A 20,709-nucleotide genomic window follows, 5' to 3' on the forward strand; every position below is an offset into this window, starting at 1 on the left:
GGACACAGGGGGATGGTCCCGGTAGAGCGGGACAGTCTTGGATACAGAGGGACAGTCCCGGATACAGCGGGATGGTCTCGGATACAGCGGGACGGTCCTGGATACAGCGGAAGTTACGGACACAGCGGGATGGTCCCGGATACAGCGAGACAGTCTCTGATACAGCGGGACAGTCCCGGATACAGCGGGATGGTCTCGGATACAGCGGGAGGGTCCCGGATACAGCAGGACGGTCCCGGAAACAGTGGGACAGTCCCGGATACAGCGGACAGTGCCGGATACAGCAGGATGGTCCCGGATAGAGCGGGACGGTCTCAGATACAGCGGGATGGTCTCGGATACAAGGGGGCGGTCTCGGATAAACCGGACAGTGCCAGATACAGCGGAACGGTCTCGGATACAGCAGGATGGTCTCGGATAGAGCGGGACAGTCCCGGATACAGCGGACAGTGCCGGATACAGCGGACGTTACGGACACAGCGGGATGGTCCCGGATAGAGCGGGACGGTCTCAGATACAGCGGGACGGTCTTGGATACAGCGGACAGTGCAGGATACAGTGAACGTTAAGGACACAGGGGGATGGTCCCGGTAGAGCGGGACAGTCTTGGATACAGAGGGACAGTCCCGGATACAGCGGGATGGTCTCGGATACAGCGGGACGGTCCTGGATACAGCGGAAGTTACGGACACAGCGGGATGGTCCCGGATACAGCGAGACAGTCTCTGATACAGCGGGACAGTCCCGGATACAGCGGGATGGTCTCGGATACAGCGGGAGGGTCCCGGATACAGCAGGACGGTCCCGGAAACAGTAGGACAGTCCCGGATACAGCGGACAGTGCCGGATACAGCAGGATGGTCCCGGATAGAGCGGGACGGTCTCAGATACAGCGGGATGGTCTCGGATACAAGGGGGCGGTCTCGCATAAACCGGACAGTGCCAGATACAGTGGAACGGTCTCGGATACAGCGGGACGGTCCCGGACACAGCGGAACGGTCCCGGATACAGCGGAATGGTTCCGGATACAGCGGGTCGGTCCTGGATACAGCGTAACAGTCTCGGATACAGTGGACAGTCCTGTATTTGGGTCTACGCCCTGCAGTTTCGGGCATCTGCTGAATGTCCCTCACTGCGCCCCCCACCCCCCACCGCTGACATCTCCTCCTGCCAGGGTGGAAAGACATGACAGCTGGGTGTGGATTGGGTGTGGCTGGGGCGCACCTCCTGGATTGTCCCTCATGGTGTTGTATAGAAGGAGCTGATCTCGTGTCCTGTCCTTCAGTTACGTCTCGCCCTGTTTACTGGACATGTCTGGCCGCACTACACAGGAGGCAGCAATCCCTGCAGTGCACTGCTGTGTAATCTCCGCACAACACCTGGTCCTCAGTCACGTGATCTCTTGTGTACTTTCAGGAGCATCCTAATAACATCACATGACCTCCGCTGATAACAACCAATGAGCGGCCTCACAGAGGGAGGGCAAGAGCGACCTCAGCCAATTACATTCCAGGACTGTGATGCAAGGGGTGTGGCTAAAGTCACGAGTGCGCGTGTATACGGAGCGTAGTGTGCAGTCATGTGGCAGGTGGCAGGGGCCAGTGCTATGATTGGAGGGTTAATTGAGAAGTAGGCGGGGTTACGGTTACTTCGTGACGTGGGAGCCGCACACTTCCTGCGTGTGGAGCTGTTCTGCGCTCCCGGTCCATGGTAGCTGAGTGCTGACCATTGGCATGGAAGACGCTAGTGAGCGGAGCCCCCTGCTGGGCGGCCGTGCTGAGGCTGCTCCGCCCGCCCCGGGCTCGGTGTTCTCGGGCCGCCGTCTAGCCTGTGCTGCGGTGCTGCTGTCTGAGATGCTGGAGAGAGTGGCCTTCTATGGGATCACCTCCAACCTGGTGCTGTTCCTCAATGGCTCCCTGTACAACTGGGAGGGCACGCAGGCCAGCGAGGCGCTGCTGCTGTTCATGGGCATCACCTACCTGGTGTCGCCGTTCGCCGGGTGGCTGGCGGACGCCCTGGTCGGCCGCTTCTGCACCATCCTCCTCAGCATGGTGCTGTACCTGCTGGGCATGCTGCTCTTCCCGCTGATCGTGTACCCCGACACCCGGGCGAGCTTCTGCGGGGACATCGCCATGATTCCGGTGGAGAACTGCACGAGCCCCAACGGCACCGAGAACGGCTCCCACGTCCCGTGCCACGAGCGGACGCCCCAGTACTGCGGCACCCCCTTATTCATCGGCCTGGTGGTCGTGGCGCTGGGGGTGGGCGCTGTCAAGGCCAACATCACTCCATTCGGGGCAGACCAGGTACGTCATGCCAGCCACGTCTGTGCCACAGTATAGGGGGCGTGTGCGCAGGGGGGCCTCTTATCTGTATATGGGGGGGGGCGTGTGCGCAGGGGGGCCCCCTATCTGTATATGGGGGGGGGCGTGTGCGCAGGGGGGCCCCCTATCTGTTTATGGGGGGGGGCGTGTGCGCAGGGGGGCCCCCTATCTGTATATGGGGGGGGGGGTGTGCGCAGGGGGGCCCCCTATCTGTATATGGGGGGGGGGGGGGTGTGCGCAGGGGGGCCCCCTATCTGTATATGGGGGGGGGGGGGGGTGTGTGCGCAGGGGGGCCCCCTATCTGTATATGGGGGGGGGGGGTGTGCGCAGGGGGGCCCCCTATCTGTATATGGGGGGGGGTGTGTGCGCAGGGGGGCCCCCTATCTGTATATGGGGGGGGTGTGCGCAGGGGGGCCCCCTATCTGTATATGGGGGGGGGTGTGCGCAGGGGGGCCCCCTATCTGTATATGGGGGGGGGTGTGCGCAGGGGGGCCCCCTATCTGTATATGGGGGGGGGCGTGTGCGCAGGGGGGCCCCCTATCTATATGGGGGGGGCGTGTGCGCAGGGGGGCCCCCTATCTGTATATGGGGGGGGGGGTGTGCGCAGGGGGGCCCCCTATCTGTATATGGGGGGGAGGTGTGCGCAGGGGGGCCCCCTATCTGTATATGGGGGGGGCGTGTGCGCAGGGGGGCCCCCTATCTGTATATGGGGGGGGTGTGTGCGCAGGGGGGCCCCCTATCTGTATATGGGGGGGGGGTGTGCGCAGGGGGGCCCCCTATCTGTATATGGGGGGGGTGTGTGCGCAGGGGGGCCCCCTATCTGTATATGGGGGGGGGGGTGCGCAGGGGGGCCCCCTATCTGTATATGGGGGGGGGGTGCGCAGGGGGGCCCCCTATCTGTATATGGGGGGGTGGGTGCGCAGGGGGGCCCCCTATCTGTATATGGGGGGGGGGGTGGGTGCGCAGGGGGGCCCCCTATCTGTATATGGGGGGGGTGGGTGCGCAGGGGGGCCCCCTATCTGTATATGGGGGGGGTGTGTGCGCAGGGGGGCCCCCTATCTGTATATGGGGGGGGGGTGCGCAGGGGGGCCCCCTATCTGTATATGGGGGGGGGGTGTGTGCGCAGGGGGGCCCCCTATCTGTATATGGGGGGGGGGGTGTGTGCGCAGGGGGGCCCCCTATCTGTATATGGGGGGGGGGGGTGTGCGCAGGGGGGCCCCCTATCTGTATATGGGGGGGGGGGGGTGTGCGCAGGGGGGCCCCCTATCTGTATGCACTGGGGCCCCATCTGTATGCGGGGGGGGGGAAGCGTGTGTGTGTGTGTGTGGGGGGCCCCCATCTGTATGCACTGGGGCCCCATCTGGGTTTTTACAGCTGGTGATATTTTCAAAAAAATTAATTTTCTAAAGGGATTGATGCATTTGTCACACATAAATACACCTAGAGATGGGTCTTTCCGCTCTGTGGGAGGGGGATGTTCTAAGAGGGGATCCTGTCTCTGTCTCTGTCTCTCTGTGTCTCTCTCTCTCTCTCTGTCTGTATGAGGTTAATCTCATGATCTGAACGGGAGAACTTCATCATGATCCTTTATTCTCCATTTTATTATAGTAGCGTCTCCTATATTCCTTATTACCAGCTACTTTACTTTTTGCCCAGAAAATATTCAATGTCTTTAAAGCACTGTGGCATTAATGGCACTATATAAGTGAGTGAAATCAATAAAAATTGATTAAGTGTATAACCATTAGTCTTTATGATCAGTGGGGGTCTGACTTGTGGGACCCTCGTCATTCCTGGGAGTGAAGAGACTGTTGGTATAGCACAATAACCCTTTTATAACTTCCTCCGGTACAATGGTGCTGGTGGCCACCTGGCGGTGCAGGACAACAGCTGCCACCATTCACCTCAGCTTTCATTCAGGACTGTATTTGATGGGTTCTCTGTGGAGACTTGTAATTTATAATATTTGAAGGTGCCCGGTCCTGAGCTGTGTTGTCACATACCACATGACTTGGTATTGACGTCCCAAGGATTTGGGGGTCTTGCACTATTCCCCCTCCTCCACCGAAAGCTGTGTTCTGCCGGAAGCGTGCTCAATGCTCGCCAACTATCCTGTAGAGACGTGTTTTCCCTCCATGATTCTTGCTCCTTTGGCGTCCAGTGGTGGATTGCTCTTCTACTGCTGCAGCCTAGGTGAACAGCTTCTCCACCATGGACATTTCTGAAGATGCTATTGATTGCAAGTTGTGTGGTTTGCATGTTGGTGAGTGGAGCTGTAGCTACCACTTCATAATAAGGTTTAATTCATTCTCACCATGATTTGTCATTATTACATGACTGGTGACCGCTTTGTTAGGTCCTTTTTATGGGTCCAGAAGGTTTCCCTCATTGTGTCCTGCAGGCTAAGTAGCAGAGGCTGACACTACAGAGTCGCACCTAACACAACATACTGCAGACAGTCACTTCTCTATTTCAGCGCCAACTAAAAATGAAGTTCCCCTTGCCCCTTCACCGTGAACTTCACCACACAGACTGGTTTTGTGTTGTCATGACAGTCTGGGACCTCACGGTGCTGTGTAGGAAGGAACAGATTACTCATAGGGAATACTAAATGGTATTTTAAAAAAAAATAAAATAAATAAAATGCATTTCACACACTTCAAGTTGGGTGCATGAAGCAGGCTCAGAAGTGTGTGTAATTTCCTTTATAGCGCCAACATATTCTGCAGTGCTTTCTTTACAATTCAGACACCTTATCGGCACTGTCCCCATTGGGTCTCACATTCTAGATTCCCTATCTATATGTCTTTAGAATGTGGCAAGAAATGGTCTCCCACTTGGTTCCATCGGCCTTGTCTGGGGCCCTAGTGTATGTTAAGCCCTTTTAATGCGTTCCCCAGTAACAAGTAGGAAAGTTTCATGGCCTGTGCTTGGTGTTTCTTGGCCCCATCAGTCCAATGCCCTATCTAAATCAGATTAAAGTGGTGGTCCCCATACTTTTCTTCCTTGAGCCATGAGTTGGTCGTGAACCACAATCTGTGCAAAAAAAAAAAAAATTCATAGAAGCCATATTGTGATGCATAACTAGTTATTAAAGGGTCATCACTAGTTGTTAGAAGGTAATTCTGATTGTTCCAGGTTAATGTTGGTCAGGGGATGAGTATCCTGTTACTTTCTTATATGCTCAGGTGGTCGTTGTAAACCTTGGGCCAGTCACGTCTACAAGCTTAGAAGTTGACTGTGTACCTCCATCTGACTGACCACCTAGCAGATGGGTGCAGGACCTGTGTATCTCCATGCACTTGTCTGGCCTGTAAATCAGACAAGACTTCAGCATGCTGGGATTTTTTTCACAGCCCATCACTCAACATTTGATAGTACGTGGGCCGAAACTAATTCAGCCTTATACGGCTGTCTTAAGCTCCTTTGAACATCTTATATCGCTGTTCCAGCACAGACCATGATTTCCAGACTGACTGCTGGACTCTTGACCCAAATTCAACAGCTTTGGGCTGAAATGCACTATCCATGTTTCAGTGTGAGCACTGACTGGTGCAGCATGGGTCTCCTAAACTTGGTAGCCTCATGGGCATATAAAAACCTCCCAACTTTGAAAGATAATAAAGGACACATACTGTGGCAATTTTTATTTTACACCAAGTACCCTACCCTCAACCTCCTTTATATGCGGCCACACAGAAATATTGCTCCTAGTGAAACCTATTAGTGTTTCCATACAGTAGAGTGCCCCCTCATACACACAGTATGCTGCCCCCACAATGTGCACACGCACCCAGTGTACTGCTGCTCATCTCCACTATTCAGCCTTGGAGAAGCTTAACTTAAAGGTCCTAGCAGGACATCCAGTCATGTGAGAATGTCACATGGCAACAATCACAACTAAACATCTGTACTCTCACAATGGACTCCTGGCACCAAGGGGTCATCATGATGGCACAAGACCCATTGATTTTCCCAGAAATTCTTTACCAATATAATAAAAACACGTGACACACTAAATTTGTGGAATAAATAGGTCGTGATGTTTTTATTAAGACTTGCTTTAAATTAATATGAATAGATAAATGCCATAAATGGTTTTAATATCATCCATAAATTTTAATACTATAAAATTCTCATAAAACCATAGAACAACCATAAACAAAGACCAACTCCACCCAGCAAAAGCTGGGCGATTATCCACCAGCCAGGACTAAAAGATCTGCCACCCCCCCCCCCCCCCCCCAACAAAAACATCACAGCCATTTCTCCATAGCATTTTGCAAACCCAAATTAAAAATATCCAGACCTATGTCTGACAAATGTACTAAATCTCTCCTGAATAAACCTGGCGCGAATACCTCAAAATCAGAATGCCTGTAAGATAAACCTACTCGCAAATTCGTAAATTTTTTCCATCGATCTATTCAGTCTCTTCCTCATTTTCTCAAAAAACTTGCTATCTAAACTTGACCAAACTAATCTTGGAACTATGTCTGAATAAACTAAACAAGCATTGGGAAACCAACATTTAATTAAAGAAACATCTCTATGCAGTAACCAAAGGAGGTGCAAAATTTTTAGCTTATAGTACCTATGCCGTTTCCACCTGCATGAATTATTAAATGTGGATTTGGCCATAACAAAGATACTTTTTAAATTTCATTAGGAACATTTTCCCACCTTTAGACCTCTAACACAATACCAAAAACATTGAAATTTTACAAGATCAAAAGATAAGTTTTCAGAATAAGACCTCTTGAATGCCCTCTTCTGGACCCAATGAACATACGAATGACCCAGGATCCAGATAACCGTTGTACCTGAGAGATGAAGATTAAAGTTTAACAATTAATTCTGGTCTTGCATAAATCTTGGACCAGTTAGATTCCCATCTACCTATCTTTTTAATTGTGCATTCATTCAAACTGGAGAGGATATCTTCATTTTTTCCAAACCTAGTTTCAAACCTTTTTAAGCATTGAATTGAAATTTCATAATCTGAATAAGATCAACTTGTATAAATAAAGAACCTTTATGAGCTGGTCTAATGTGTAACCATTTTATGAGGTTAAAAACCGGGCATAAATTAGCATTCTTTGAACTATGTACCCTAATCCAGCTTCCTTTCCCCCTTCCGATCTGTTTTTGATCTTTTTATATACACTAGCATACTTTTTTTTAAATTTATAAATCGCCTCTTCAAACATTAAACCAGAAAATCTCTTCTTACACTCACAAGCAGCTCACCAATTCTTAACGCAGCGAAAAGGGCCTATAGAAAAATTGCTCTAAATAAGCAGGCTTCAAAGTCTTTAAAACAAACGTCAGCTAAGAGGCCATTCAGCCGTTGATCAATTGACTATCAAAAAACACTCTCTAACCATAATTAACAGCTTCTGCAAACAAAATTCAGCCCGTCTGAAGAAGCAAAATCAAACTGCCAACCACTACGTCCATTACAAACTTCTAAAAATTTGTTCCAAACAGCCATATCTTCTTTTATAGCTTTTGTTGAATGAGTATGACATTTTGGAGACTTAATTCCTTTCGTGGCATACATCCTTCTAAAAACCATACCCATAGGGATGATACGAAGAGAAAAATTCATCAATCTTAATACAGACTGAAGCTCTTTAAACGTTTTATCTTTTGTAATATACTTTTCAATAAGCCAAGCAATCTACTTACTTTAACTAAAGGTAATCTACATTCTATTTTCAAGAAGTCAATTGTGATAACCAAAAATTCCAATCAATTACAAGGAGAAAACGTCTTTTCTTCTGCTAAAGAAACGACCGGGACGGGGGGGGGGGGGTGGGACCGGGACCCTGATATTAGCCCCATCTCAATTTCTTTCCTTATCTTTTCTTCAACCACATTTTTTACGGAAGACAAATTTTCTACCCAGCAGCACCCTTTACCACAAAACTCGGGTACATAAAACCTGTTCTTGAATCCTTCAAAAAACGAATCGGCCTTGTCCTGGTTTGGGTACAGCTCGAGCCATGGACACATTCTTTCCAGCATCACTGGCTTGCGCTCTTTTAAAGTTCTTTTGATCCTTGTTGCTGCTGATAGGATTGTTCATTCTTTTTGAAACATTTTGACATGGGGTGCATACCCCCCCCCCACCCCCGAAGGAGCACTCATTCCAAAATCTACAGTTGGCTTGCCATTTGTAAGGCTGCTCATTGTAAATGAAGCAAAAACCTCTTAGTCATTACAGGAACTGCTGTCCTGGAAAAACTGCTCCTCTGTAGTAACAATGTTAATCCACAGCCCTACGTGTTTTACATTTTGGTGAATTATGAACTAAAAGTTTGTCTAAACATGTCATAATTGTACCAGGCCATACCGTCAAAAGTGCGGTATACCTCCAATACAATATACATACGTTGGGATAAGTCCGAACACAAATGAGATTTCTTTTCGCCTAAAAACAGAAGTGTAAATGGAAAAAACCTGAACCCAATTGTTGAAAGATTTAATAACCCCTTTTTTCTTATGATCACTTTCAGATTTTTCCATCCCTTTTTATCCTGCTTAGGAAAATAATCTCTTAAAGGGAGCAATGAAAAAATGTCTCTGTATTTTAAATTCCAAATACGCTCCTTAACTTAAATTTAAACCCTAAAGGAGCGATTTCACAAACTAATCCTTCTTTGAGACAAGTCTCAGACACATCAGATCTTTTAGGAACTGATTTGCTAGACCTATCCAAAGAAACATCAGACCTAATATTAGATAAAAACTCTGGCTCTTTAAACATGTCAAAAACCATTTCTTTAACGGTCTTTTTAAAAAAAAAAAGTCTACATTAATATTAGAAGGAGGGACAGACAATGGCACATAAAATTTCTCACCCCTCCTTTCTGCTTCACGGCATCTATCTGGTCTTGGGGTAGCTGTGACGTCTTCTTCAGCGCTCATAACCTCCTGTAATGGTGAGCACCGATGCCGCTAGTCTTCTTTAGATCTTGCTGCTGCTTCTTCCTCAAATGATATATCGCTGGCGTCGCACTGGACACTGATTTAATTTACTCTTCTTGCGCGTCCCCTAGCGGCCTGCACTGACAAAATGGCGCTTACCGCAACTCGCTCTGATGCGTCCGGTCTCAAGGATCACCGCCAGTTCAGACGCTCTTTGCTTGGGTAACGGACGCCGCCTTATGACGTCCGCGATGATGTTACTCAGCCTTCGAGCTTGCGATAGGCGGTGACTTTCTTCTGGATCCAGTCTTTTTCCTGGCGTTCGGTGGCGGTGAGTACGCGTTACGGTGCCTCCTTTTCAAGTTTAGATGGCTCTGATGCTCGTCCTAAACCGCCGCTGCAGAATTCTCTTCAGGACTTACTTCTTACTGAAACCCACTCTGTCTTCTCTACTTCAGCAATTGATTGAAGATGTTGCTCCTTAAGGCATCTCTTCAGCCAGTCTTCCCTGCCGGCTTCCCTCTCTCTCCTCAGCAGCTGTTCAATAAGGCTCTCCATCTGTCTTCTTTCTTGATCTGATGGCGAATGCCAGCAGCTGACTGGAGCTATTATTTAAATATAAGAGCAAACTCCCGCTCTTGATTCAACCAATCGGAACTCTTCAAAAGACCGTGCAGCGTAAGCTGCCAAGAACCAGTTCACACCTGCTGCACAGCTGACTCATATTTATATTCACCTACAAGAATAAGCTGAACACAACTGTTAATATATAACCTTATAAATGAGCTATAATAAAATACTCTTTATAGGGTCTGTGTGACCATGTATCCCCCATTTTAATATGGCGGGCCCCTCATTCTACATAGACTGGAGGAGGATCTGATGGTTCCCTGCTCCATCCTTATATTCAGCAGTTTGTCCTGACACATGACACATCCCTACTTCCAGCGAGACAATGGGCCAGCTCCCCGAATTGCAGACTGTCCTGCTGGATCCAGGATGGTTGGCGGATATGGTGCATGTGAGGCTGTCCTGTTTGGGTCAGGAGACTTGTGTCAAGTCTGATTCATCCTGTAATCTGACTTGTACATGGACATCTTACTTCAGATCAATTACACCCCTGTCTAATACACAACTACAATTTCTCACACAGAAGTTGCATGCGATCGTATCTACTGTCAGATCACTAATTCTTAGTTCTCCCATTCTTAGTGGACCCATCAGGATTTTGCTAAGTAAACTACAGGCAGTGTCATGTTGGGTTTGCTGCACTGATTAATATACCTGAGGTGGTGAAATCCGTGTTGTGTAATCAGTGTTTGCCGTTTTGAGTTAATGATATGCTCGTGCTCTTGGGTGGGACGGTGGGCAGGGTCTTATCCTGGTGCTCTAGGCCAGATCAGCAAGATGAGACCTGCCCGCAGGCCACCCTGAAGCATAAGTATGTTCCTCATCATACAGACTGCCAGAGAGAGGGGCTGCCTGCGGGCAGGTCTCATCTTGCTGATCAGGCCTAGAGCATTAGGATAAGACCCTGTCTACAGCAGGGCTGTGGAGTCGGTAAGCCACAGTTGCAACTCAGACTCCTGGATTTTATCAGGTTCCGACTCCGACTCCTTCATAAATGGCCAATTCGTAACAATAAATTTACTGTTGTAAAATATTAACATCGTGCTTATTCAGTTTCTCACCATCATATAAGTAATCAGACCACTTAGAGCAAAAACTATATTTATTAGAATATAGCAAATAACTTTTATAAACTTTTATAAACTCTTGTAAGTAAATATGCAATAAACGCTGTTATGCAGTTAATAAGAAGAAATCTATAAATTTGTCCTCAGAAAAAGTATTGCCTCTGTCAGATCCTCCTTCATGGATGCCCTCAAATCTGATCTAATTATTTTGAGAGCAGAGAACAACCTCTCTACACTAACTTGGGTTGGTGGCAAAGCAGTAACCACTCGGGCAACATCTCTGACAATGTCAGGATACAGAGGAATCGCTTGTTTCACTGTTATTTTTGATGAACGGTTAAATTTCTCAATTTCTTTTAGTGCACATGAAAAATTCTGCTGAAATGTACTGGCGGTGTTCTTTGATGGGGATGACTCTTCTTCTATGCGGGAACGCTTTGCACGGTCCTTGTGATCCAAATATTTTTCGAAATTAAATTCTTCATCAGTTGATGATGAGGGTGAAGATGTGGCAGGACGACCAAATTCTTCTTGTTCCTCCTGACTGTTCTGCAACCCTTTCATCCTTACTGCTATTTCAAACAGAGCTTCTTTTCCTTTAGTTAGCTGTTGATCATCTAGAAGAATCCGATGCATTGGGTCTACATAAACAGCTGCCAAAAGAATGTTATTTTGTAATAGTAGCTCCTCTCTCCGTTTCATTGATGTAGCAATGCCACTTGCAATTAACCCTCCTCTTTGGGACAGGCGAAACATCAGGTTCTTCCACTCATTTAAGAAAATACCTGGAGTTAAGTCCTCTGCTTGTAATTTTTTAGTCACTGTAAATGGGTGCTCTAGCAATTTTTCCAGCTCAGTCACCTGATTCCACTGACTTTCATTTAGAGTCAGTCGAGGGTTAGCCATGTCTACAAGAGAGGTTTTCAGTTCAACCAAGCGCTGAATCATTAAGTAAGTACTGCCCCATCGTGTGGCTTGATCAATAATTGCCCCCTTTCCAGCAAGTCTCTTCAAAATTGAGTCAACTTTAGGGGTTCTGGCAACAGTAGCCAATTTTCTCACCTTGCCAATCAGTGCAGCAGCATGTCCTTCTTGCAGACTGTCTCTTATAGCCAGCTGTAGCGTATGCACAACACAGCGCATGTGATGAATGAAAGAACGTATTGACAGTTTCAACAAGATCATCTAAACTCTCATGTTGCTGTTCATCTGAAGCAACTTCAGTTTGCTCCTCAGTTACAATACTGTGTTCCTCTATTTCAAACATTTGTGTCTGTGGACCCAGAATGTTCTTCTAGCTGCTGGTCACCATCATTACTCTCATTCATTAGCTTAATAGTACTTATATTTGAAGCATTGTCAGTTACAACCGAAAGAACTTGCTCTTTTTTAAGTTCTAGTCTTGCAGAACCTTTTCCACCAAGACCTGGAGAAACTCACTGGTGTGATGAGCTTTGGTGTCTTTTACTGCCAATGTCTTGGTAACTATTTCATTTTTGTCACAAACAAATCGGACATTGATGGCAAAATAGTTCACTCTGTGACGTGTGCAGGCATCCATTTTAAGAAACAGAAAGCGTCCCTTGAGTTTTTTTAAGTTCTTCCTTTTGTTTAAAAGCTTCTTCGATTACTAATTTTCTAATACACTCTCTCTCTCCAGAGAAACACCAAGCTTGCGGGCCATTTCCCCATTCAGACACATAAAAGCTGGTCGTGAAAATAATGAAATAGGCACACTATCCTTTACAACAAGCTCTATGATCTGTTTTTTAAATGTATCTACTGTCATTGTCACAGTAACTTTGTCACTGACAAAATATCTTGCAACTGATGGCTGCAAAGTTCTCTGCTCCTTTGTTTGGCTGGAAGAGCTGGGCACTGGTTCATTGGTTTGGATGCAGTCTTTCTCATCCACTGCTTTCAGTACTTCTGGATGAAAGCGCTGTAAATGGTCCTTTAGATTAGAAGCTCTGGTAGGAGCATTTTTATCTTTGCCTGAATATGCACTGATCTTGGCTTCACAGCATTTGTTTTCGTCTGGATCATTTGTCACACTGACAGACATAATGTTTTCTATCTTGAGTGATGGTGAAATGTTCAAATACAGCTGATTTAATGTGACATTCTAAGGTTTTTAATTCTGCATTCACAATCCAAATGACAATTGTTTTTCCTAAAAACAATTGTACAAAATTATTGCCAGGTCGTACAACTGATATAGTGGTCAGTAATACTGTTATTCCTCATGTACTCCGTTAACTGATGCAAAGTTTGTTGAAAGGATAATACTTCTTCCAGTCTTCCTCTTCTGAGTAGCAGCTGTGAGATGCTTGGAAGACGCACACCTTGTAAACACCTAGTCTAGAGGAGGAGCTTTACTACTAAGAATTTGCAACACCTTTTCACTTTCAGTTTCTTACATTGTAAGTAGGGGGGTTGGGGCAGCATGAGGTTAACCAAGTATAAGATTAGATAAGGGCAGTGGAAAACAGTGACACACAAGAAGTAAGAAATGTCTCTATCTCCAGCAGAACTGCTTATCACTGTTGTTCATAGTTTGATAGAACATATATATTTGAGTAACATTTATAAAATTCATATGAAAGTTCAATTATGAAATATTAATACATTTTTTTTAAAAGCTGGAGTCGGTACATTTCTACCGACTCTGACTCCGACTCCACAGCCCTGGTCTACTGTCCCACCCCAGAGCATGGGCATATCATTAACTCAAAACTGCAAACACTGATTACACACAAGCCACAAGACGGATTTCTTCACCTCAGGTATCACATTAATCAGTGCAGCAACCCCAACATGACCATGCTTGTAGTTTACATGGCAAAATCCTGCTGACGGGTTTGCTTTAAAGGGCTTGTACACATCAGTAAAGTGTTGTGTACTTTTACACAGGGCTATGGAGTCGGTAAGCCAAACCTCCGACTCTTCAATTTCCATGACAGACTCCGACTCCCTCATACATGGCTCATGTTTAAGTGATAAATTTAGCTGAGATGAATCTGTGCTACAGTAAAAGTCTAGACCCTTAGATCAGGAATAGGACAGACATTTATAGGACATTTCATAACTTCCCAAATTCTTATGAAAAAATATTCCTCACAAACTGCATTGAACTACTGCACCCAATTTATTTTATATATTGTCAGTCCATTTTATACTGACTGACTCCACTGCCCTGCTTTTACACACTTTGGGGAATAAACTTAACAGATACTTGGCCCCACTAGGCATGGGAGCGGGAGGTGCGAGTACATGAGTTCATTTTATGTTCTTTTCACACTTTACTGAACGTGGACATGCCCTTTAATATAGTGGGGTAGAGGGCTCTTCAGCATGCTTTGGTGGCCACATGTGCTGCTTTTCCAAGTGAGGGGGAAGGAGCCATAAATCCCTCAGCGCTCTCCCTCTGGGCACAGCTCGGCATTCTCATACTACGGGTCCAGTTTATCAAAGCGTTCACACCAGAATTCCAGTGTAAAGGCTCCTGATAAGTGCTTTCATGCAATTTTCTCCCAGCTCTGACAAAATGGGGCAGTGCAGGGACCCCACAGATCGTCTGATTCTTGATGAGCTGTGGTGGTCCCTACTCCAGTACCTGAACGCTAGACCAGTCTCTGTATCCTCTACACCAGTCCGTCTAATACTTGGCATTGTGCTTGATGTAAGACTTTCATGTAGCTGATCGGACATGGAAACCTATACCATGAAGCTCCCGGCTCACCATTTTACCACTTGTTGGTGCCTGAGGAGGTTTGAGGTCAGCAGAGCATTGTCTAGTCTTCTGCACCATGCACCTCAGCACTTGGTGACCCCATTATGCAGCCTTACATGGTATCTGCTTCATGGCTGAGCTGCCGTGATTCCGGAGTTCTTCCACTTTCCAATATTACAGAACCATGTTCCAATTCGGTGAGCTCTTCAGATCAACCCATTCTTTCCCAAATGTTAGTAAAGGCAACTGCATGGTGAGGTGCTGGATTTTATAAATCCATCTGAGGGCAAATGAAGAACCTGACTTTGTCCCAATGCACAATATGGAGACGGATATCTCTGTATCCAGTCGTACAGACATGGTGGTCGCTCAAGGGTTGTAACTGCCAACTGGACTCATAATAGAGCAAGAATTGATCTTGATAGACTGCAAATTTATACAAAAATCATGAGCTGATCAGTTTTTGAGTGAGTGGTCTGTTGAAGGTTAAAGGGGGTAACGTATTGCCGATGTGAATGGGCGGTCATATTAAGGGTCTGCATACATGCAGTCACATGCCAACTAGATGTGCTTTGCCTCTCTCAATATGCAAATTGCTTATTTTCAGTCACATGACAGTCTGCTCTCACCGGCAATGTGGGAGAGTTCTGATGGGGCACACTGTAAAGCAATGTCCACATGTCGTGTTTTTTTGCTGCGTCGTTTCCCCCTGTTTTTTTTGTATCTAAAAGTACCACAAGGCTTTACATCCCTGGAAGTGAGTGCGCTTTCTAGTCTCATGAACACATTGCTTATTTTTCCCTTTAGATTTGAAGAAGTTTCAGACCGACATCGTGTCAACTTTATGCATTTTCGTAGAATTTTTCACCCCCTTAAAGGGGGTGAATATGTTGTGCATTGCTTTTCCTGACAGGTCATCAGTGTCTGCAGAATATTCTGAATACTGAATTCGGAGATCTACAGTCACATGGAGACTTTAAAGAGAACCTGTCAAGTGACAAGTAATTGTTCTGAATTAATTCCACTGCTTCCTTGTTTTGTTGTCTTTCATGTACAAAAAAAAAAATCACGTGTGTGTGTGTATAATTTATTATGGTATGCTTCTTTTTTCTTAGGTCAAAGACCGTGGACCAGAAGCAACTCGTAGATTTTTCAATTGGTTCTACTGGAGCATTAACCTGGGGGCCATCATATCTCTTGGTGGGATCGCGTACGTGCAGCAGAACATCGGCTTTCTCACTGGATATATAATTCCCACCGTCTGCATTGGGATTTCCTTCTTGGTGTTCATGTGCGGGAAGACTGTCTTTGTTACCAAGCCTGCTGACGGCAGTACCTTTACTGACATGTTCAGGATCCTGGGCTACACCTGCTGTAGAAGGAAGCCAGCAAGCCAGAGACTGTGAGTGGAAGACTAGTCTGTGTCACTGCTAGTACAGATGTATGTGTGGAAGGGGTTACTCAATGTGAATACAGCTATATGGAGAAGCATGTGCCCAAGTATATAATCTGCATGCACACTAAGCGGGACCTGAGTAGAAGACAAATCTACCCCTCTAAAGGGCTTGTCCAGCTTTTGGACCAAAGTCTGCAGTCATTCTGTGGCGGCAGACAGCTGCACCATGACACTATTCCACAGTATTGCCAGCGCAGTCACCTGCTGACTAGACTCGGCCAGCTTCTTTCAATAACTTCTGTTGCAAGAAGCTGAAAGCGTCTAGTCTGCATGTTACCACATGTATGCAGATCACTTTTGAAGTCAGTGACTGCTGAATCATGTCCCAAATATGATTTAACCCCTCTTAAACTTGTATAGATGTGAAGGTCAGTAATGCATATGTATAATTCTAGTAAGGCTATAACAGAAGCAGCAGTGCTCTGAGGAGTCTGCCTTGTAATGAAATTTGGTGTCCATTATCTGGATGGTGGGCAGAGGGGTTTGGTTAATCCATGCAATTTTTCAATAGGCTCAAAGAATTTTTATTTATTTTTTTTTACCTTCTCGGCTTCTTCAGCCTGTGTGTGTGTGTTGTATCGTCAGAGGAGCTCACCGGCTGATTCAGTCTGCTATACACTGAAACACAAGGGTTTTCTAAAAATTTGGTCTGATTTGGCTTTTGCTGCATTTCTCTTGCGTTACACAGCAAGTTGAGTAACAGTGCATCAGTCAGTGAGCTTGTCTAACATCAGGGTCTCCGACCCTTATCCGCACTTCTTTGACTTTGTTGTAAAGCCTGTGATCAGATGAGCACAATAGCCAAATACACTGAACAGCGTTCTGCAGCTTGCTATGTACTGAGGTATAGAGGCTGCAGAAGATGAATTGTCCAAATTTCTTAAAACATTTTTGGTTTTAAATTTTGTAATAAGATTTAAGTTTAAAAACAACTTTGGGTCTGTTTTTTTTTTTTTTTTATCTTTTGAGAACCAATCTCTAATGCTATTTCTTTATGTAAATGATCAGGCAAAGCAATGGATCACAAAGGCAAAGCCCAGGCATTTTGGACATGGCCAAGGCTTCACGTGGTGGACCATTCAGTGAAGATAAAGTAGAAGATGTGAAAGCCCTTGTGAAGATAATACCAGTTTTCTTGGCACTTATTCCTTACTGGACTGTGTATTTTCAGGTATGTACTGCCATCCCTGCGCCAGCATGTCACATCCTGCCCTCACCTCTAATATATAATCTATCATATAATGCCCTAATTGGCTGTGTAGTCTGTCACTGTGCCGGGCTAATTCTTCAGGCCAGTTGTAGATTCTACCGTGTTATAACGCTGACTTACAGGTAGAATTCTGGAATGTGCTTCTCTAATCTTGCTAGCTATCTTGTTATCCATAGTCTGAGAATTTATTACATGCACAGCCCTTGATCAGGACAGGTTTTCAGCTTCTGCATGTACACAAGGATTTTTCTATTCACTGACCGAAAACAGAGCTCTTTACATATGTAGGACAGAATATATACTGTACACTGATTTAATTTTTTTTTCTTAAACCTGGTAACATTAAGGGCTTGCACATTTTCATTTACCTATCCAAATACTGACCATGTTGTATTCCTATTACAGATGCAAACCACATATGTTCTTCAGAGTCTACATTTGAGAATTCCACAGATATTTAATAGTGAAAATCACACGGTAAGATTTGTATATTTTCTTTCAAGGTGTTTTCCATCACTAGCAGATTATCCATAGAATTGGGGACAGATTGCTGGGGGTACTGATTACAGGGACCCTAGTGATGCTGAGAAGGGTGCTCTGTAGAGCGCTGTCTGAATGGATCGGAAGTGTGCGCGCTCTGCCCCGCTCCATTCAGTAATAGGACTGCCGAGTAGGCAGAGTACAGCTCTCGGCTATGTCCAGCAATCATATTGACAATGCAACTGCTAAATAAGGAATAACTGCTTCTAGGAAAACCTCTTAAGTCAGGGTGCGTGTTCTCATATTGGGATTGTTATCCAATATCTTAAGGTACATATGAAGGCTGGATAGTCGGCATCATTGGAAATTAACAATATTAAGATCTTAACCTGATCTGGTGCTGCTCCCGTCCTGTTGGGAGTACCGTCCACATGATCTTATCTAGTGAATGATGGCTGCCGATGGTGTACCACCACTGCAGTATTAAGGGGCACCAGACAAACCCTTTGAGGATCCCCATATACATGGGTAAAGTTATCCTCCAAATTCAGTAGGCTTGGCTGATCGTCATCTGTCTGAGGTCTCCTAAATGGCAGCAGCTTGTTCTCCTCTGTATACAGAACACTTTCACATTCCACCAGCCCCTATCTGATGTGGCCATTTTTTTGGTAGGTCATCAGTTTGTTCTATGAGGTCCTACCCCAATGACACCCATAATAAACAATGGGGTGGGGGTGACTAATGGTTTGTGCTGCGGTCCTGCTCCTGTATACACAATGAGATCCTAGTGATGGCACAAATGTCTGGCACCATCATGAATATTTTGTTGCTCGTTATGAAATGTCTTCTTTGGTTAGTCTCTTCACTTCTGCAGGATTCTAGAATGTGACCAGTCATTACAACCGGGCCCTCTCTCCTGCCTGTCCCACCAGAAGGCCATGGTGTGAATGAATATGGGGGGAGGGGACATAGATGGATTTTGTTTCCTCACTATCTTCTGTGGTGAGAAAATACAGAACTAAAACCAGAGCTGCACTGAAGGGATCCTGATGACGTGATGCATAGACCTGATCTGGTGTCCCATAGTCAGGATATTACATAAATCAGTGGTGGATGTGGATGCCACCATACGAAATTGGAATACCTCTGTAAGCTGGGCAAGACGTAGGCTACGGCAGGGTTCCCCAACTCCAGTCCTCAAGGCCCACCAACAGGTCATGTTTTCAGGATTTCCTTAGTATTGCACAGGTGATGGAATTATTGCCTGTGCAGGTGATGCAATTATCACCTGTGTAATACTAAGGAAATCCTGAAAACATGACCTGTTGGTGGGCCTTGAGGACTGGAGTTGGGGAACCCTGGGCTACGGGGTCTAAATCACTGCCCCTGACAGAAGGAAGGGGCATCTTCTACTAATCTTAGGCCCTTTATTACTTTGTGTAGGTGGTGCGATGGCTACAGGTTCTATCTACACGTGGCATGTTATAAAGCAGGAGGAGCGGAGCAGATTTAGTATGACTTGTGTCTTTTTAATACAAGTCCCGTATTTCTGTGCTTGGGAGTCTAGTGGGCCGTTCGTGATGGACAGTCTTGACTTTCGCTGCCCATCTTTTGTTCACATCCTGGACTTCTCATCCTTCACGACCCTTTGTATCTCAGTTCCCAGCTGCCTGGCTCACCATGTTTGATGCTGTGCTCATTTTGATCCTGATACCACTGAAGGACAAGGTGGTGGACCCAGTCCTGAAAAGAAGGGGCTTATTACCCTCATCGCTAAAGAGGATTGCAGTTGGCATGTTCTTTGTAACTTGCTCTGTTCTAGCAGCAGGTAAGTGATCGTGGAGACGGTGTGATAAGCTGATGTGCTTCTACATCTGCCCCTGATCTCCCCCCAATGCAGGCATATGTTGGTCCATATGTAGAAAACTATTTGTAGGCTTTCACACAGTAGAGAAATATAAACCTGCTGTTCAGGGGCCTTTGGCTTCACCTCTTACAACGTAAAATACCGGTTTCTTCCGTCTCTAGACTTGAAGTCACCAAAGACTTGTCTGAATGTGACTGAAGTGGTGTATGGCCATTGGCTTTCATTGATAGACAGATATCTAAATCTTTTTTTTTTTTTTATTTCTCTATTTGTTGTGATTGAAAAGGAAGTTTCCCCGGGAGACTTCCATGGTGTAATGGTGCCTCTGTGCAGACTAGTGGTCTGTCTCCTCTCTGTCCCCCTGTCCTCTACCTCAAACACCCAGATGAGGATGGCCCTAGTCGCTAACTAAAATGAACTTTCAGGACCTTGTATAATTGTGCTCTTCTTTCTCATATCCAGGTATTTTGGAAAGTAAAAGATTGACTATTGTCAAAGATCATAAACACACCCAGATAATTAACAATGTCACTTACTTTGCCGCTGATCTCCCCGTATGGTGGCAGCTGCCGCAGTATCTGCTCATTGGCGTCAGTGAAATCTTTGCCAGTATAGCCGGTAAGTCGTGTTCTTAGCTGAAGGTATGTGATGAGACGTCTACTCACTACCTGGACTTTATTTCCATAGTTCCTCACATTCATTAGTCTCCTTAACTTGTGTGACTTGTATGTCAGTCATGATCACTTGTCAGTAAGTGCTCCATGAGGTCTCTCTCATGGGTCGTACATGTGGACCCGTGTGGGCAATTGCTGGATCTTGGCTGATTATACATGGCCAGGCTCCTGCTGAAATTTCAGTGGCTAGTGAGGGCTCGGGTTACCCACAGATTAACTCCTTAAATGCTAGTGCTGACTTTGGCACTTGAGTTTGACAGAGGACACATCTCACCATGGCCTCCAGGTCTACGGTATACTGATGCCTATTAAACCTGCTATAACTGAGGTGTAC

General features: G+C 46.0%; 1 protein-coding gene across 1 annotated transcript in view; it reads left to right on the plus strand.

Moving 5' to 3' along the window:
- The first annotated feature begins 1,622 nt into the window (after nucleotides 1-1,622).
- SLC15A4 (solute carrier family 15 member 4) overlaps nucleotides 1,623-20,709 on the plus strand; it is a 30,221-nt gene continuing 11,134 nt past the window's right edge. The window contains exons 1-6 of the mRNA XM_073676142.1: nucleotides 1,623-2,307; nucleotides 15,804-16,090; nucleotides 17,153-17,315; nucleotides 17,760-17,831; nucleotides 19,494-19,662; nucleotides 20,164-20,319. Coding sequence (XP_073532243.1) covers nucleotides 1,735-2,307; nucleotides 15,804-16,090; nucleotides 17,153-17,315; nucleotides 17,760-17,831; nucleotides 19,494-19,662; nucleotides 20,164-20,319 — 1,420 coding nt within the window. The 5' untranslated portion in view covers nucleotides 1,623-1,734. The remainder of the gene's footprint in view (nucleotides 2,308-15,803; nucleotides 16,091-17,152; nucleotides 17,316-17,759; nucleotides 17,832-19,493; nucleotides 19,663-20,163; nucleotides 20,320-20,709) is intronic.

The sequence above is a fragment of the Phyllobates terribilis genome, unplaced genomic scaffold (genome assembly GCF_046119375.1).
Source record: "Phyllobates terribilis strain yellow unplaced genomic scaffold, ASM4611937v1 Scaffold_1__5_contigs__length_1240528914, whole genome shotgun sequence".
Classification (NCBI taxonomy): domain Eukaryota; kingdom Metazoa; phylum Chordata; class Amphibia; order Anura; family Dendrobatidae; genus Phyllobates; species Phyllobates terribilis.